Raw genomic sequence first — 17,421 nt, forward strand, 5'->3', positions numbered from 1 at the left:
TCCTCTACAAAATAAATAGGAAAAGATGGGAGAAAACCTATGGTTTTCTCTAAGAAGAGAAATTCATCTAGACCCACTTGGAAAAATATCTAAAACGCTATTCTAAAACAACCTTCCATGTACAGAGATTAAATTGCCCTACATAGCTTGTGGCAGAACTTTACTACCATTATTCAGAGAAAAGTTTTCCTCAATATCCAACCAAACTTTTTTCCCTCTACAAAATAAATAGGAAAAAATTGCAGCTACAACTATGAGTTCCTCTAAGAAAAAGCAGGTATCTAGAGCCACTCGGTAAAATATCTAAAATGCTATTCTGAAAGAACCTGCTATGTACACAGATGAAATTTCCCCACATAGCTTGTTGCAGAACTTCACTACTACTATTCACAGAAGTTTTCCCCAATATCCAGGCTTTTTTCCTCTACAAAATAAATAGGATGAAAAGAAATCAGCTACCAGCAGACGTGGAGCACCCTATTCTTCTCTCGTATCTTCTGACATATCAGAAAATATGAGATTTATTCATAGCCATTTCCGCCCTCTAGGCCTCTTAAAGAATGCTGTTTGCATATAAAAAGCAGGGAGGAGCTGTAAAGTACCAGAAGAATTCCAGGGGAACTCTGGACTTCCAGGCTTCATCCAGCCAAGACTGGATGTGATGGCAAACAAGGGAACACTGAGAACCAGCTTCCCTTCAAAAGGAATTTTATCCAAACACAACTGCCCAAGGATTTTGCACCAGCCCAAGCCAGCCGGTCTCAGGTAAATCACACAGCTGAAGTGAGGAAGACGGGAGAGAAGAACATGGAGCTAACTCACCTCTCCTGATTGAGTATTTCATTTACCTCAAGAAAGGCCAACAAGATATATTACACCCAACACAAAGAGCTCTCACTTTCCCTCCCTCTCAGCTTCCAAGAATCCCACAGAGATCCAGGACAAGCCTAACTCAAGAAGACAGCAGGTCAGGGCTAACAATTTCAGTACACATCTCACACCCAAGCAAGGAATAACAGCGATTTCTGTGGCTCTCCCACAATGCTATTTAAAATAAAAGTCAACACAGGATTAATCTGTCAGCATATTCATTCCTGGGAGATGCCAAATGCCCTTGTTGCCCATCCAGCTCAGCACAAATTGAATACATGACACACCTCAGAAGGCCAAGCCAGTAGTCTGCACAGCATCCTAAAAGTAAGAAGACCAATACAAATGCTAAGCAAGATTAGCAGAGGGGACACTGATTTGCCACTTAATATTCAAACACCAAAGAAATAAAAGACTTCAATGCTGGCAGCTGTGTGTGGAAGCATCTGACAAAACCACTTAATGATAAAACCTACTGGCCTGAGGAAACATTTTCTTGCACCATTACTGCTCCCAGAAATGACAAAAACTTCAGGAGCAGAAGTCGAGCACTGGTGAGGATGGAAGCTCTGAAATCTTACCAAGACTTAACAAAAAGAACTATTCCATCTCAGGAACCTGAGGAACACACTGCTATCATCACAAGGGCACAGCCTGGGATTCAAATGCAAGATAGCAATTTCCTTTCCTGGCCAACAAGCCATGTGCAGGATAGCAATGCCCTCTATGCAGAATGCTTTCCACTGCCTCCAGATCAGGGACAATTTAAGAAAAGTGGAGGTGAGCTGTGTCTCCAGGTTCTAAGCAACAGCTCATGGTGAAGATTTTTACCCTGGCAAACATAAGGAGATATAAATTATCTTCTCATCCAGATAAGAATTTTTTCCTATTTTCTTCTTTGTTTTGTTGCAGCTTTGATCTTCTGAAATGGTAACAATTTCAGTAGCAGTGCTAACAGCAGGCCTAAAAACTGCACACATCCAAGAAGCAGAGGTAAACAAATACAGAATAAGGTCTTGCTCTTATCTTGCAGCCCTAAAGGCTAATTTATTGCTTCCTATTTCAAAGCAGTGTGTGGTCACATCAGGAGTGAGCTTGGAATATCATGCTTGCTGGGAAAAATAACACACACATGGAAAAAGTACAAGACATGTGCATGGATCAGTTAAAGATCTAAAACACGATATCCAAATGAACCAAAGGCCTAGGTCATCACAGTAATAGCTAAAGCAAACCAGAACTTTTTTCAGTTACAGATTCAACAGGAACAATATATTGCAAATTATTTCCAGGACAAAAAACTCTACCCACATGCAACGAGCACATAAAGGTAGTTTTATTTATAAAAGATTTCTGTGTATACAATGGATTATGCCATAAAGGAAGGTAGGTTTTCTAGGCAGAAAATCTTACTGCAGCTGCACAGAGAAAAGCTTGAGCCTTAGCACACACTGAGCATCAAAAACTCCTCTCCCAAGGCTGGTATCAAACATGTTATGAAAGAAACTGAATTATGATTTCACATCTCTGATACAGCTCCTTTTTCAGCCCTCACACACTGTAAGTGAAAATTATTTCCCCTTCTTAGCAAACCACTTTGATTATAAGCACCATGTAATATCTATGGACATTTGGAGGCAGTGAAAGATCTCACAGCAAGGCTACCATTAAATCTTTGCTGAGGAACAAGAGGACACATCTGTGTTTCATTATCTTTGAAATAATTAACTGATTTTTGCATTAACAAAGTGAAAATTATTTTTTTTCCTGCTGTGAGAAAGTTTGGGAAAAGTCTTTAGTAATCTTCTGGAAAAAAAAAAAAAAAAAAAAAAAAAGTAGTCTAGATTAGGCCAGACAAAGAACCAGTTCCCACAAAAGGCATGATGGAGCTATGCCAAATGTTTCTAAGAACAGAGCATTTTTTGGTTTTTTTTTGGAGCCAAATTTCTTATGCCTCCATTCTCTCTTTTATGGGTATTAGTAAGATTTCCACATAAATCTGTCTCTTCTTAGTCATCCTCACCACTGTCAGACTCCAGACCCCTCCAGGAGGAAGGACTGCCAACACAAATGTTTGTGATGTCACCCGAGCCACACCAGCCATAGCCCAGAACAAACAGGCCCAAAAGGTGAAAGGCCACCACAACCCTATAGAGGGGCAAAGGATTAAACAATTCATAGATCCAGCATTAGAATTGAGAGGGGAGAGGTGAAATAACAGCAGTAATCACCTCAATGCATTTCTTGATTAACAAATGAAAAAGCAGCGAGCATCTTTCTGCAGTTAGTACACATTCTTAGGGCAGACTTCACACACTAGTGGGAAATTTGGCCTGTGCCCATCTGAAACTGCCTTCCCATGCTCATCTCACATACTGTGACCAGAGCAAACCTGCCTTTGATGTATGGAAATTTCCTCCAAGGCATCAGTGAGTTTTTGCATTCAAGCTTTTGCATTTAGAGCCAGGTAACTCTATCATCCCTTAAAATCTGAGGTAGCATCTCCACAGACTGACACCCATGGGTGCATCTCTGCTTCAACACACACATCTATCTCCCCCTACTCCAAAACAATCAAAAGCAAAGAAACAACAACAAAAAAATCACCAGATGCTGGATGAAGGGAGAGAAGTAGGATAAGCTAAGGAAAAAAAAAAAACATCTCACCAGACAAAACTGCAGTCATTCTTGGGTGGTTGTTACTCACAGACAAGCATCAAACAAATCTAATTCACTTTTCCTAACATGCAGAAGCAGAATCAAGAACCCAAAGCCCGCCCTTGTGTTGTTTGGCCTGTCTTTAACAAGAGAGGAAAGGGGGATCAGATTTGCAGGACTAGAAGATAGGGAATGAGGCAGGAAAAATCAGCTCATTGATGTAAGTATTCCTAGATCAAAAAAAACTTTTTGACCATTCAGAAGAGTGGCACTGAGGAAGCTGTTAAATCATGTAGCCATCAAGAGCATGACCTTTAAGTTTGCTTTTTATTAAATAAACACATGGAAAAAGAAAACAAACCTGCATACAGCTAAGAAGCTAGATAGCTAAAATTTCATTAAAACCATCTGTGACTGCAGATCCAAGCATCCAAAAGATAGTGTATGACATAATTATGCTTACAAGCACTGACTCACTGGTTTAGATAGCAATGCATTAAGATCACAGGAAAGATACTCCCTGGGCTATCAAGTTTCTCCCTAAAGTTCTCATCTCCTTAACCTGCTATTATAAATGATTAAGACAACCTTATTTTTACTTTTATCTCAGTTCTAAAAACCTTAACTGAATAAAAGAGCCAGAGCCCTCAGGCCAAGTTCTCATGAGTGCACTGAATGACAGCAAAGGAAGCTGTTTCATCACACCTGAGGATTTTTTGGGCTGGGTTTCTTTCAGTGCATATCAGTCAATTTTGCAATACAGTGACTTCAGCTTAAAAAATCAATGTCTTTCTCAGCATCACATTACCACTTTCATTTGAGAAGAGACAATATATAAAGCAGATCTGAACATGAAATAAACACATATTATTGCAGCTGGAAGAATTTTACCATTTTTTAAACACAGATAAGTTGCAGCTTCCAAAAGAAAAACAAAATTCAAAGGTCTAAACATGACACCATGTCTAGGCATGACAATATGACAAATTTCCAGAATTTTCAATTTTGAGTTTTCAAAAAGTCTGCTCAAGTGGCAGATCACAGCCAGGAAGTCTTAAAGTTCATCTTAAGGATCTTCTTTTTCATCTACGCATAATACAAAAGGAAAAGATAATTCTAGATCCAAGGATAAGGGCAGATAAAATGTTGGAATGAAAACCACTGAAACTCTGCCTCAGTCACTATAATCCCAAGTTCCTATTATCCATCAGCCCTGAATAGGAACATCACACATTTCAGGATTAGATTTATACACCACTCACAGCAGAAGAAAAAGTTGAAATAAAGATTGGATAGCTTTGAGAGGAAGGGGATAGACAATCTGTCTTTAATACGTCACTTAAAAATGCTCAGGAGCTCTCCAAGAAACATTTGTGTTTGCCATCTCTCTGCTTCACCACAGCAGATGCATCCAGAAAGCCAGGTTTAGATGTCCTCAATTTCAGTTAAGCCCTGGTTCCTCAGATTTCCTCTGAGCTGGCCCTGATTCCAAAGGTGCCTGGCCAAGAGGAAAGGACCAAGGATCCAAGGCTTGGATCCCTGAGAGGAACTGAAGCTGGAATATGTGACTGAGTGCTGGCACCCCAGTCCAGCTGATTGTTGCGCTGTTACCCCGGGCTCCTCTGTGACCCTGCTCGACACAAACACAGCAGGCTCAGCAGGAGTCAGCATCCTGGATTCCATGGCCCACAAGTCAGTTTGCAGTCCCAACAAAGCACAGACAATATTTCTCTTGTCACTGAGCAGATTTCTTACTGTGGTCTCTGTAATGAGGCACATGCTGCCTGGAATGATGCCTGGAATGATGAGATTGCACACACCTATGGATACACCTGCTTGTTCCTGAAGGTTCTTTGCTTCTCCACAAGCCACAGGAAAGATGAATGCTCTGCAACTCTCAGCAGAAGCCTGCTGGAAAGGTTCAGGCTCCCTTTCCACCCTTATCCCCCTTTTAGCTTCCAAACCATCCTCACAGTTCCACCCCTCACATGAAGCACAGCATTAAATCCTTTAATAGAAACTGTTTATTCATTTGCAGTTTTTTGTAATCAGTAGACAATTAGGGCTGCATTTAAGAATGGCACTTACAGACACATTAAGCTGGTTTTAAAAAAAACCAAACCCTCAGTAATGGCATATGAATTAACTTGAAACATTTCAGCTCAACAAAAATGCAGTGACTTTCAGGGAACTGTTTTAATAAACAACAAATATAAACTAGTCCACATCTTCCCAGAGAACTGGTACATAGCAGCAACAACATATCCACTACACCTAACAAGAGTTTACCTGAAGCTCATTGTGCTTAGCTGTAAAAATGCAAGTCACCTATTTTTTCCAACTGGTCTTATCATACTTCTCACCAGCCAGAGCTCCAAACTGAACAACTGTCACAGCAGATATCACAGCTGAAATACCCATAACACACAGAGTGTCAGCACAGAGTTTCAGAAAGCTCGAACCCAAACAAAATAACACCTTACCTCTTCAGAAGGCTTCGGGCATCTCCCCACACACAGTAACAGCTTTCCATTCCAGTAAGCTGCATCATCCGCCCTCCCTGTCCCTCAGCCCAGCCCTTTTATGCCCTGCTGCTGATGCCCTGCACCTGTGTGCCCTCTGTGCCCTCGTTACTGTCAATGCTGCTCACCTGTGGGCACAGCTGGGGCCAATTGGGGATGATTTGGCACAGCCCACCCCAATCACCACTGACTCTGTGCCTACACCTAAAAGAAGCTGCAGTCTCATTTTAGCTTCACACCAAACCTGCAAAATTTATCTTTAACAAACACTTATGAAATTCAGTTTAAATAAGGGAACAAATACACAAACTTGGGATGGCCACACAAATAATTTTAGGAGTTAGTGCAGAAAGCAGGTTGTGATTCAGGACATCCAAACTCTCTCCTCTGCTTGCTGCATGACCTCAGATAATAATGCTGTAATGCTGCTCATTCTCTTAATATTTCTGTACAAACAGCCCCTTCTTTGTGCCCCCAGGAGTGGCTCCAGTTCAGGCTGCACTGGGACCTGCCCAGCTCCTCCTGCCCAGCCAGCCCTGTGCTCCACATCACAGCTGAAGCCAGCAGCAAGGCAGCCCAGGGACACCTGGAAAGCATCTTTATGGCTTTCACCTCTAGAACAGACTTGTGGCACCCGTCTCCAAATTTAACACTGGAATGTATCATTTGTAAGATATAAGTGGTAATCTGTTGATTAAAATCACTACTCAGGTGTTTACAAATAATTGCACAACTTGGCATACATTTGCACACCAAGAAAGAAGAAGAAATATTTAAAGAATAGAGTTAAAAGTCAAACCATAGTTGCTAAAGCTTGCATATTAATAAACAAGCCTGCCTGTGGAAACATCAGGAAATATGATTTAATACCCAAAAAGAACCCTGTCATATGTAACTCAGGCTTGCTGACTGTGCTGTCAGAGTCAAGCAAAGAATTCCATCCCTCTGAACTGCACAATACTAATTTGTGTATATACATACATTCATTTATGAACATTTACATAGATGTTTATATGTGTGTGCACACATCTATAAAAACACGCTACAAGGTGTCAGGTGACATTTTCAGCAGCACAACAAATGTTAGCTTTGAATTTCTTTCTTTAAAATAAGAAAAGGAATTGTTAGCTGTTAAAAAAAAAATAAATTAAGAAGCTCTCATTGGATTTTAGGATGTGAACACAGATCCTTCTGCACTAAGGACTGAACTGAAAGGATCACCCAGTTACCCTGGAAGGGCTGAAAACAGCAGAGACAGGAGGAGGTGATTACTAACCTTTACAAAAAGAATTTTAGAAAAATAGTGTTTTTAACAAACCTTCGCTTGTTCAACATGAATTTTAAAATATCACTGAGTGAGAAGGTAAAGGCATCCATTGTTTCACAAGAGTAAGAGGCGGGCTGCAGCTCAGCACAAGCATTCCTGTAACAATCCCAGTGACAAATTCCAACTAAAACTCCAGCCACATGAAACATTTTCCCAGTTATCTTGGAATTACAGATGCACCCAAACATGTTGAAGCTCCTCATCAACACAAAATACAGTGATCAGACTTTGCCAAGACGAACCTATAGTTAGCACCACCAGCACAGCTGAAGAGATACACCAGAGAATTCAGTGCAGCATCCAACAGGTTTTGCCTTTCAAAGGTGAGTTTTGGGGGAAGGACTTCAGCATTTCCAATATAGAAATAGTGGTAGCTGCATTGGGGGGTGGGTTTGTAGAGGAAATTAAGCAGCAAAATGGAAATCCCAGTTAGATCTGTCTGCTGGTGAGCTCAAACACACGTCAATAAAAAAGAAAGAAAAGGAGAAAAGGGGAAGAGAAGCCAGGAAGGGAAAGAGAAAAAAGAAAACAAAAGGGAAAAAAATTCTCTCAAAGCACTTGAAACTGCATTCACAGAGGCAAGGGTAGACAGTACATAAGACTTTACAGCCCTTTTTAATCTCCACTTTCACACACAGCTCTGCACCTTTCCACAGCTGTCTTCTCAACTGAGAGAGTCAATACTCCAGCACAGACAGGGTTTCACAAGTTTGACTCTGCAGGCAACAAAAAGCTTGGGAGAGCATACCTAGATTTCTGCCCACAAACTGGAGTAAAACTTGCTTGGACGTGGCTTTTCAGCCCATGCACAGCCTGCAGCCACATTTCAAGGTAAATGTGGGGTGTATGTATTTGCCAAGAATCAGTATTTTCATCTAACATCAGTAACAAAACAGATGAATGCTCTGCCTCTCCTTTACGGCACTGAACACAAACATGCATGGAATTATTTAAAACCATACAGTCAAAGTGGAAGAGACTCAAAGTATCTGTAGTCCAGGGTGAGGAGCAATTTAGGTTATTGCTGGTGCCTGGCAGCAGCTCCAGCACACAGAGATGCCAGCAAGGTATCATCAACCTGCTGGGAGTGCAATAGCTCAAAAAACAATTAACCTTCACCACTCAAATACTCAATTCTTGCCCTGTCTGGAATTCATTTCACAACTGTGCTTATGGACAAATTTACTGAGAAATCAGTCAGAAGGATGCTGCTCAGAATAAGTAATGTTCAGTTCTGAAGTTCAGTAAAAACTGATCCCCCACAGTATTATGATTTACTCAAAGACAACCAGGAACAAGAAGCTTTTTTAAAACAAAAAATAAACCCAGCAAGCCTCAGTGACTTGATCCTCAAAACACACGATAGTTTTCTAGCAGGCATCATTATATTTATATTTCCCACAGCTTTTAATGAAGCTGAGATATTTCTAAGAGGACCAACCAGTCTGAGAGGAAGAGTTGCTTTTTTTAAAGTGTCAGCAGGGAGTGCCTCAGGACTTCAGCAGCCATCAGAAAAAGCATCATGAGAATATTTGAAAAGCACCACTCCTACAGAGTTAGGCAGACAAAAAATCTCATTAAAAAAACCCAAAAAACAACAAAATGACGCAGAATGTAATTTTATTTTACTTTAAAATTCAAACCAAAGCATAAATCTTAGTACCAAACAAAGCCAACTCCAGCAACCTACAAAATACAAAAGTCAAATAAACCACTTTAACCCCACATATTTCACTGGTGGATTGGGGGTGTTAGCCAAGGAGGCCTCAGCTATGCTCTGAGCTATTTCTGATACGTGGAGGTTTTGTAATTTTCCAGCCCTCTGCAGGGGCAGGAGGAGAGCCTTTAACTGTATTGATGCTCATAAATATCTTCTCCCTAATTTTTTTTCAGTAGTTAATTGCAGTAAAAGTACAGACAGTTGTGCAGTGATAGGTTCAGATAAAGCAGTACAGTCACTAAAGCAGAGTGAGCAAATGGGAACTTTCTTCCTAACTAGTATCAGATTAAAAAAAAACCAAATAGTTTTTCTAATCCCCAAACTGTCTGGCATCAGAAACTTCACACATTTCAATAACTAATAAATACAAATGTCTAAGCTGGAAGAGCTTCGTTCATACCTTGTGGCATGCACGTGTTTTCCATGATCAGTGTCTATTTCTATCTCACACAATCAGACTTCTTCATAGCAGCTTAAAAAGAAAAGGTTTGGGGGGAATTTGTTTGGAGGTTTGGGGGGAGTTTGAGGTCTGGGGGATGGGTTTGTTTTGGTTTGTTTTCCAGATTCCTTTTTATTCTTTCATTTTTTGGCAAACCTCATCAATACCCCTCCGTCAGATCTGGTTTTATGTACAATTTCAGTCCCTTCTTAGATGAGGCTCAGAAGTTTGGGCTATCTGTGGATCCTAATGGTTCTGTATGTCTGACTAAAACTCGATACACCAGTCCATACCATGCCTTCACTAACCCAATTTCATTTTAAAACCTCCCACACACAAAACCTTTTCAGTGACCAGCACATTTCCAGTGGCCAGCTGACACAAAATCCTTTTCTGGACAGGTTCAATAATGAACAATGCCATTTCACTAACCAAACTCTTATAACCACCAGTATCTTCCCTGTGCCCCATATTTTCCCTTCTGCTCAGCAGCCCTTGAGGCGGCACCATGAAAACATCCATCCATCCATCCATCCATCCATGTTCAACAGCAGCGAAGGACCATCTGTCCCATCAGCACATCACACAGAAGCAGACAGGCTGGGCTTGGAAGGCACCTCTGGAGATCTTCTAGTCCAACCCTTCTGCCCAGGCAGGCTCACCTGGAGCAGGAGACACAGGTGGTGGCCAGGCAGGTTTGAATCTCCCCAGAGGAGCTTCCCCAGCCTCGCTGGGCAGCTGTTCCAGTGCTCAGTGCTTTTGGCTCACATTCAGGTGGAGCTGGCTGTGTTTCAGTTTGTGCCCCTGCCCTGGCACTGGGCTCTTGTCACTCACCCTTCAGACATGTGGGTGCACTGATAAGATCCCTGTCAATCATCTTTTCCCCAGGCTAAACAGGCCCAGCTTTCCCAGCCTTTCCTCCCAGGAGAGATGCTGCAGTCCCCTCGTCATCCCCACAGCCCTGTGCCGAACCTTCCCCAGCAGTTCCTTGTCCTTCTTGCTCTGAGGAGCCCAGAATGGGACAGCGAGCCCCAGCTGTGGCCTCGGCAGGGCAGAGGACAGGGGGACATCCTGCTTTTCCAGTTCCATTTATAAATGCTACACAGAGTCAGGACGTTCTGCACCGGGCCGTGCCACCGCTGGAGCGGCAGCGGCGGGGCAGGTCCGGCACGGGCTGAGTTAAGGACCACGGACAGATTTTGTGGATGATGCTCCGTGCCCGGCTTGGCTCTCGTGCCCTCTAGGGGGCCGCGCCCGCCAGCGCCGGCACCGCCCGCCCGCCGCGGGAGCGACCGGAGCCGCCTTCATCACCACCATCATCATCATCATCACCAGCGCCACGAGGAACTCGCGACAATGACAGGCACACACACACAGGGAGAAGAAAAGCGGCTCAAACCCTTCATTCAGAATAAATAAATAAATACAAACATACATAAAAGAAGCCAAACCGGCTCAAACCCTTCATTATAAATAAATATATAAATTAATAAATAAATAAATAATAGAAGCCAGAGCTTGACAAAGGGGTAGAGCACATCCTCTCCCCCCAGCCCCAGCGGATCTCCAAAAGCAGCTCAAAGCCTTCATAAAAATTAAAATAAATAAATAAATAAATAAATGAAAGAAGCCAGAGCTTGACAAAGGGGTAGAGCACATCCTCTCCCCGCAGCCACAGCGAATCTCCAAAAGCAGCTCGGAAGGAAAAGAGCTGATATTCCACCCACAACTTAAAACCCAAACAGATATTGCATTTCATGATATTTTTTTTATTGCTCACAATATAAAGAATTGATGCTACCACTTGCAGCAGGGCTTAAAGCAAAACTTGCTGCAGGACTTAGAGCGAGATAACTTGAACACAAAAAAACTCCATGAACAAACAAAAAGCAACAAAACCCCACAAACACACACAAACGCAAAAAAAAAAAAAAAGGACAACCAATTAAAAAAAACCCAAGGGAAAAAAAATAAAAAAAGAAAAACCAACCCCACCACCCTCCTCCTGAAACCTGAAAAACTACATAGTCCAAGTGAGAGGTGTGACACCCTGACAAACACAGAAAAGACTTTGAGGAAAGTGTTTGGTAATTGATAAAAAAACTTCTTCAAAACCAAGCAGAGGAAAAAAAAAAATTAAAAATCCCTCCACAAAGTAAAACACGGCTTCCGCTTTGTTATCTGAATCTGTACATTTCTTTCCTTATCTGCGAAGGGATATGCTACGAGCTGTACATCTTCCATCAGATCGCCTGGGTAAATCACAGCAACTGCCTCAAAGCTTGACTTGCAGCAGTGTTCCTTTCATTCTCAAATAGTTCAGGAGGCAGTCAGTTCACCCCATTCCAAGCCCTGCGGTTTGCACCACCAAACCCAGCAAACCTTTTCACTTCCAGGCTGAGGTTATTTCTTTATATTACTTTAAAAAAAAAAAACACCTAAGTACTATTCCTTCTATTTGCAACACTCAGTCTCCCACAAAAAACAGTTGGAATGCAAGAACACTAGCAGCAGATTAGGAGAAATTCATACAGATGTCACAGTTAATGTCCAAAACATCATGTGTCACTGTTTTTCCCCTCCAACCCCCAACAAGCTTCCCAAAACACATTTCATACACAGGGTCACTGTTCTGGCTGTTTATTTAATTAACATGACAACCCAGAGTACACAGGATTTCTTTCAGTTCCCCAGCCTTGCATTTTCACACTTCAGACAGAAAGAGCAGAAAGTCACTACTGTACTTTACTTTTTAGCCAATATACCATCATATACATTTCTTGATTTAACCAATTGACAAAAATAGATTCTAAGCCCTTGGTGAGAGTTTCAGCAGCAGTTTCAACATTTTCATGAGGCTGAGAGAGAAATGAAAAAACCCAAGTGGAGCAGGTTTGCGTAAATGAAGCCATGCAAAAGAAAATAAAGCATTACGTCTGGAATCCCTGGGTGATTTTTCCTGGAGCCTTTCTTTAATATTTGATATGGTTGTGTTTCAGCAAGTCACCAGATGACATAACTCCTCAGTATTCCTTAGTTTTTAGTGACCTAAATGGCAATGCCATTAAATCTTATCAGAGTAATTACAGCTCAATAAGCCCTATTAGGAGGAGGTACATGGTATATAAAACCTCACATGTCTAACAGACACAAAGTTCAGTACCTAAATTCAATCTGCCAGTCCCCTCTAAAATTTTAAATTTCTCTATGTTGCACCCCGATCGCTCCCATTTTCAGGCCAGAGCACAGGATCTGTATTAATAAAAATTGGTTTTAATTTAAGGGAACATTTCTCTACTTTTTAAGGTAAAATGAAGAAGAACCAGCAAAGGGGAAGAAGCAACATATTCCTGGCACTACCAAAGCTGTCACTATCAAACAATGAGAAGAGATAAAGCTTAAGTTTTCCCTTGGAAACAAAAAAGAAAAACTGACAAATATATTTCTTTTTCTCCACTGTTTCTTAGATCTTATCACTGCAGAGATATCTTTGAACATGTGAACTGTTACAGGATTGTCTTCTCAACTCCACAGACAGGCAGTGATAACGACAGTCCTGCACACAACTTTCCCAGGCTAGGGCTGGGAACAGGCAGGGTTACCACCCAGAACTCCATGAAAAACAGTCAATTGAGAAAAAAACCTACTGCTGCTGCTGAAGGAAGGTAGACAAGTCTGGCACCAAGTTACCAGCCTGAAAAAATAAGGAGAAAAGGGATGGGAAAGATGCAGCAGAATAAAACAAGTCTCAAAGCAACAGAAAATAAATGATAGACCCTCAGATGTCCCTCGGGAAGGCAAAGAGCTTTCTTCCTCTCCTGCTGCCCAGAATAGAAATAAAGAAAACAGAAATACAAAGCAAAAGAGAAATGCATAAGGAAAATGGACAGAAAACCTGTCTGCCTTAGGAGGCAGAGAGCAGGGGCAGGAGTTTGTACTTGGAGCAGCTGGCCTGGCAGTGGGGACATGGGAGAAGCTCCTCCACCAGGACTCAGCACCTTCTCTCACACAGGGCTGTGTCACCCTCTAGTTGGGGAACCAGAAAATCCTTCAGACAGTGTGCTGTACCCCTACCTTCTCCTGACTAAGGTAAAAAAAATAAATCCTGCAAAAGCAAATCATATTATTTGCAGCAGCTGCAAATAACGCATACTTGTAATAAATCCAGGGTAGCTGAAAGCTTCCCTAAACAAAACAAACAAGAAAAGCTCAAAAGCAAAATCAGGAGTGTTCAGCATGGTTTAGATTTGCCCAGCTACAATCTCCTGTGCAGCATTCTACCCACCAAGGCAAAATCATCCCCTTGGACTGCTGTATGTCGAGATTAACACATCATCAGAGGCACAAGCCTCAGAGCACTTGGGCATTATAATATTTTAATGGGAAAAAACAATACATACAACACATTTCTGCTCCCCTCCCTATCCCCACCAACCTCCTCTCTGCACTTTTAGGAAGAGATAAAAATGTTTGCAAAAACCTGAAGAAAAAAATCCAAAAGCCATCTTCTTGGTGGTGCTTTTGGATTTACTGAAAAAAAAAGAAAAAAAAAGGCATTTCTTCATTCATTCACTCCCTGTCTTATCCATCCATTCACAATTTTGCTCTGCATCCTCTTTCAAATCTGGCTGAGTGAGCCCTCAAGGAGCAGCCTTGATGAAATCACAGGCAGACAAGACTCAGCTGGGAACAAGATCAGGTACACACTCCTCAATGAGAGCCACACTCACACCAGGCTGGAAGCTTGTAATCCAAAGACTTGGCCAAAGCTGGGAAACAGAAAGATCATATACAAAAAGCAACCACAAAAAGCACAGAATTAAACTGAAAATGGGGAAAGAGCACTTTTAGCAACAACAGAAGGTTGCATCATGGTACCATTTGAATTCTGGATGGTGGCATTTTTAATGAAAGTTTTTCTTTTCAAATTCTTTATGGAAGTGATAAGATGCTAACATAAGGTGTGTTAATACAATATTAATGTTGTCAGTTTGCAATTCCTGGTACTGTCCTTTACAATGCCACATAAATTCACCTTCAAATTCTAGTAGAGAAGAATTTGGGTTAAAATTGAGATGTGTGACTAAATAAGAAAAATTCAGAAATTCCAACTTTGATAGAATCTCTTATTAACAGAAAGAGTCGGATATGAAGGGAATTGAATTCTGGAAAAACAAAAGCTCAATTAAGTGCTCAGCAATAGGAAAGGTTACACGGGAGGTGATGGGAAAGATCATTAAAACTTTGCTTAATGTTACTCACTAAATTCAAGTACGTGTTTCAAAGCAATAAAGTGGATCTATTTCCTGATTAAAACTATTGGCAGCTCACAGATGTACAAGCAAGACCAGAAACATTCAGAGGATGTTTTTTAAAAACAGGGGGGCAAGAGAAGGCCTGGTTTTCTTTCAAAGCCCTCATGTCTATTTTTAACATGTTATATTTAAAAACTGTCTAAAAGAAAAACATTTACCTATACTTTCTTTGAGTCTACAGGGAGCTGATTTTTGCTATAAACATAAACTGTGTTTGCTTTAAGAGAATCCCACTCTCCCATCATTTCTTCAAGGTCCTTACAGAGCTTTGTTTCAACTTTTCCATTTTTCACTCACGTTAGCATTTATTTAAGAGAACAGCTTTTAGGGAGAGAAGTTCACATACACACAGCCACATTGTGCTAAAAAAAAAAAACAAAAACAGAAAGTCTCCCCAAAGTCCAAAGTTATCATCCATTTCTAATCACACGGAGACACAAGCAATACCAGATCTCACTACTGATTAATAGTGAGTGAGAACAAAAGAAAGAGAAATTTGCCAAAGTCCTGCAGCGGGTGAACGGAACAGTTGCAGATAACTCCAGGCCAGCTCCACAGCCTGGAAGTGGGAATTGCTCGGGGCAAAGCTGGCCACTGTCCCCAGGTAATGCACCAGCAGGGACGGAAAAGGAGTCTGCCTTGTTATCCATCACCAGTCCAACCTTCTGGTACATGCAGGAGATTTGAAGCTCCTCCATGAGAGAACACAAGGACCACGGTCACTGAGTCCTGTTTCCAAATGACTACATTTAGAGATGTTAAGTAAAAGGCTGCATTTATTGGAAGTGTCAAATCAAGTGGAAAACATGTTTAAGACCTTACAAATGATTATTGTAAGAAACCAGCAGAAATGCCTAGCTTCACCAAGTAAGCATAAACAGTTTTAATTTTGTGCCTTATTGTACTTACAAATTACTCTTACACCATTGCCTCTCAGTTCCTGCTAAAGTCAGAACTCGCTCCGTTTTCTACTTTTTCACACTGTATTTGTCTGTGGTAAATATTTACTTTACCTAAAGAAAACTGTTAAATAAATAAGTACGTTTGTTGTAAAACAAGTCTCAAGTATGTAAGGTTGTCAGGCCCTCTTCTAAGAAATGTCAATACCAACTACAAAGGGATGTAATCAAACGATTTCCAGAAACAAACCAGCCACCCACACCATATAGTTAGATATAGCCATTACTTGGAAAATACTTTGCTGCTTATCCAGCAAGCTACCTGAAAGAAAACCTTAATGACAACATGCTTCACTTGATCACAGCGCACAGAATCCTTTTCAACACTAGTTGAAAAAGAAAACTTAACACAGTTTGATACTTATTTCCCCCCTAGGTTTCCCTTTCCACTGCTCAGCAGGAGTTGCGCTGACTTTCAAGACACCCAAGTGTCAAGTAATATTTTTGTGCGGCAATCTTAAATCTCAAAACAACCGAAAAACCCTTCAAGCTCAGAACCAAGCCCACTTTGTGTCCGTGTCAGGGCTCTCTACACAGCTGTGCAGTAAAGATACCGGTGCCTGATTGCTTCTTCCTCCAGCTTTTTTGAGGTGTGCATTGAAACGAACGCATCTCTGGTAATAAAGTTCTCACTCAGCCATTCCAATCACAGCCTCGCAGAGGAAACAAAGTTGAGATAAATCGCGTGTGCCTCGCACCGGTTCCCACAGCCAGGGCAGAGCCGGAGCTATTGATTACAGCACGGGAACAGCGCTGGGGAGGCAAAGTGCAAAGACGAGCCTGGGCTACCGCCCCGATAAGGGACTTCTCCCACCGCGGACAGCCGAGCTGCTCGGCTCACACACGCACACACCCCTTTCGAGCTTAAAGCAAGTTTTAAAGGGCTGAGGTACCTTTCTAGGAAACTACAGCTTTGAAACAGCGGGGTTCTTAAGTGATGCTGGGGAACCCGAGGGCTGCGCTCGGGGCAGGTTCCCACCGGCTCCGGGAGCCCAGCGGGCACCGTCCACCCTTTAGCAACCTTTTAGCAAAAGCCGGCGCCGGCCACAGCTGTAAGGGAAAAGCACACCCCGAGCCCTCTGCCTGTCCGGAGAGCCCGGCTTCAGCCCGGCTTGCCCCGGCCCCGTCCCGAGGCGTCCCGGGGCTCTCCGCGCCGAGCGGGGCAAAGCCCGCACCGTGCGCGGCCTCCCCGGCCAGGAGCGGCTCCTCCGCCGCCGCCGGGACCCCCGGCAAAGTTTGGAACCCGTCTCCCCGCAGCCCTACCTGCTCCCGGGGGATGCAGGGCAGCGAGGTCCTCCGGTGGGTCTTGTTGCCGCCGCCGCCGCCGCCCGACATGTCGGGGGAGATCATGGAGCTGGACCGCCGCCGCCGCCTGAGCACCGGGGCTTCGTCCGCGGCCGGGGGGGCGGCGGGAGGCTCGGCCAGCGGGGCGGCCCGCCGCGGGGGCCAGAGCCGGTCGGCGTAGCCGGCCAGAAGGATGCCCAGCAGCCCCAGCAGGTAGGCCAGGTAGGGCCGCCAGGACGCCGGGACCCTCTCCAAGGCGACGAGGGACGTGGTCTTGGCCGCGCTAGTCACGGCGAGCATGAGGACGCCCTGCCTCAGCTTCAGCAC

At 42.8% G+C, this 17,421-nt stretch overlaps 1 protein-coding gene across 1 annotated transcript in view; it reads right to left on the reverse strand.

Annotated features, from left to right (window-relative positions):
• Nucleotides 1–17,169, reverse strand: part of PDE3A (phosphodiesterase 3A) — a 203,202-nt gene extending 186,033 nt beyond the window's left edge. The window contains exon 1 of the mRNA XM_054281858.1: nucleotides 17,074–17,169. Coding sequence (XP_054137833.1) covers nucleotides 17,074–17,160 — 87 coding nt within the window. The 5' untranslated portion in view covers nucleotides 17,161–17,169. The remainder of the gene's footprint in view (nucleotides 1–17,073) is intronic.
• Nucleotides 17,170–17,421: the final 252 nt, after the last annotated feature.

Source organism: Melozone crissalis, unplaced genomic scaffold (genome assembly GCF_028551555.1).
Source record: "Melozone crissalis strain CALT ecotype California unplaced genomic scaffold, PUWL_Pcris_2 ptg000033l_1, whole genome shotgun sequence".
In the NCBI taxonomy this organism is placed as follows: Eukaryota; Metazoa; Chordata; class Aves; order Passeriformes; family Passerellidae; genus Melozone; species Melozone crissalis.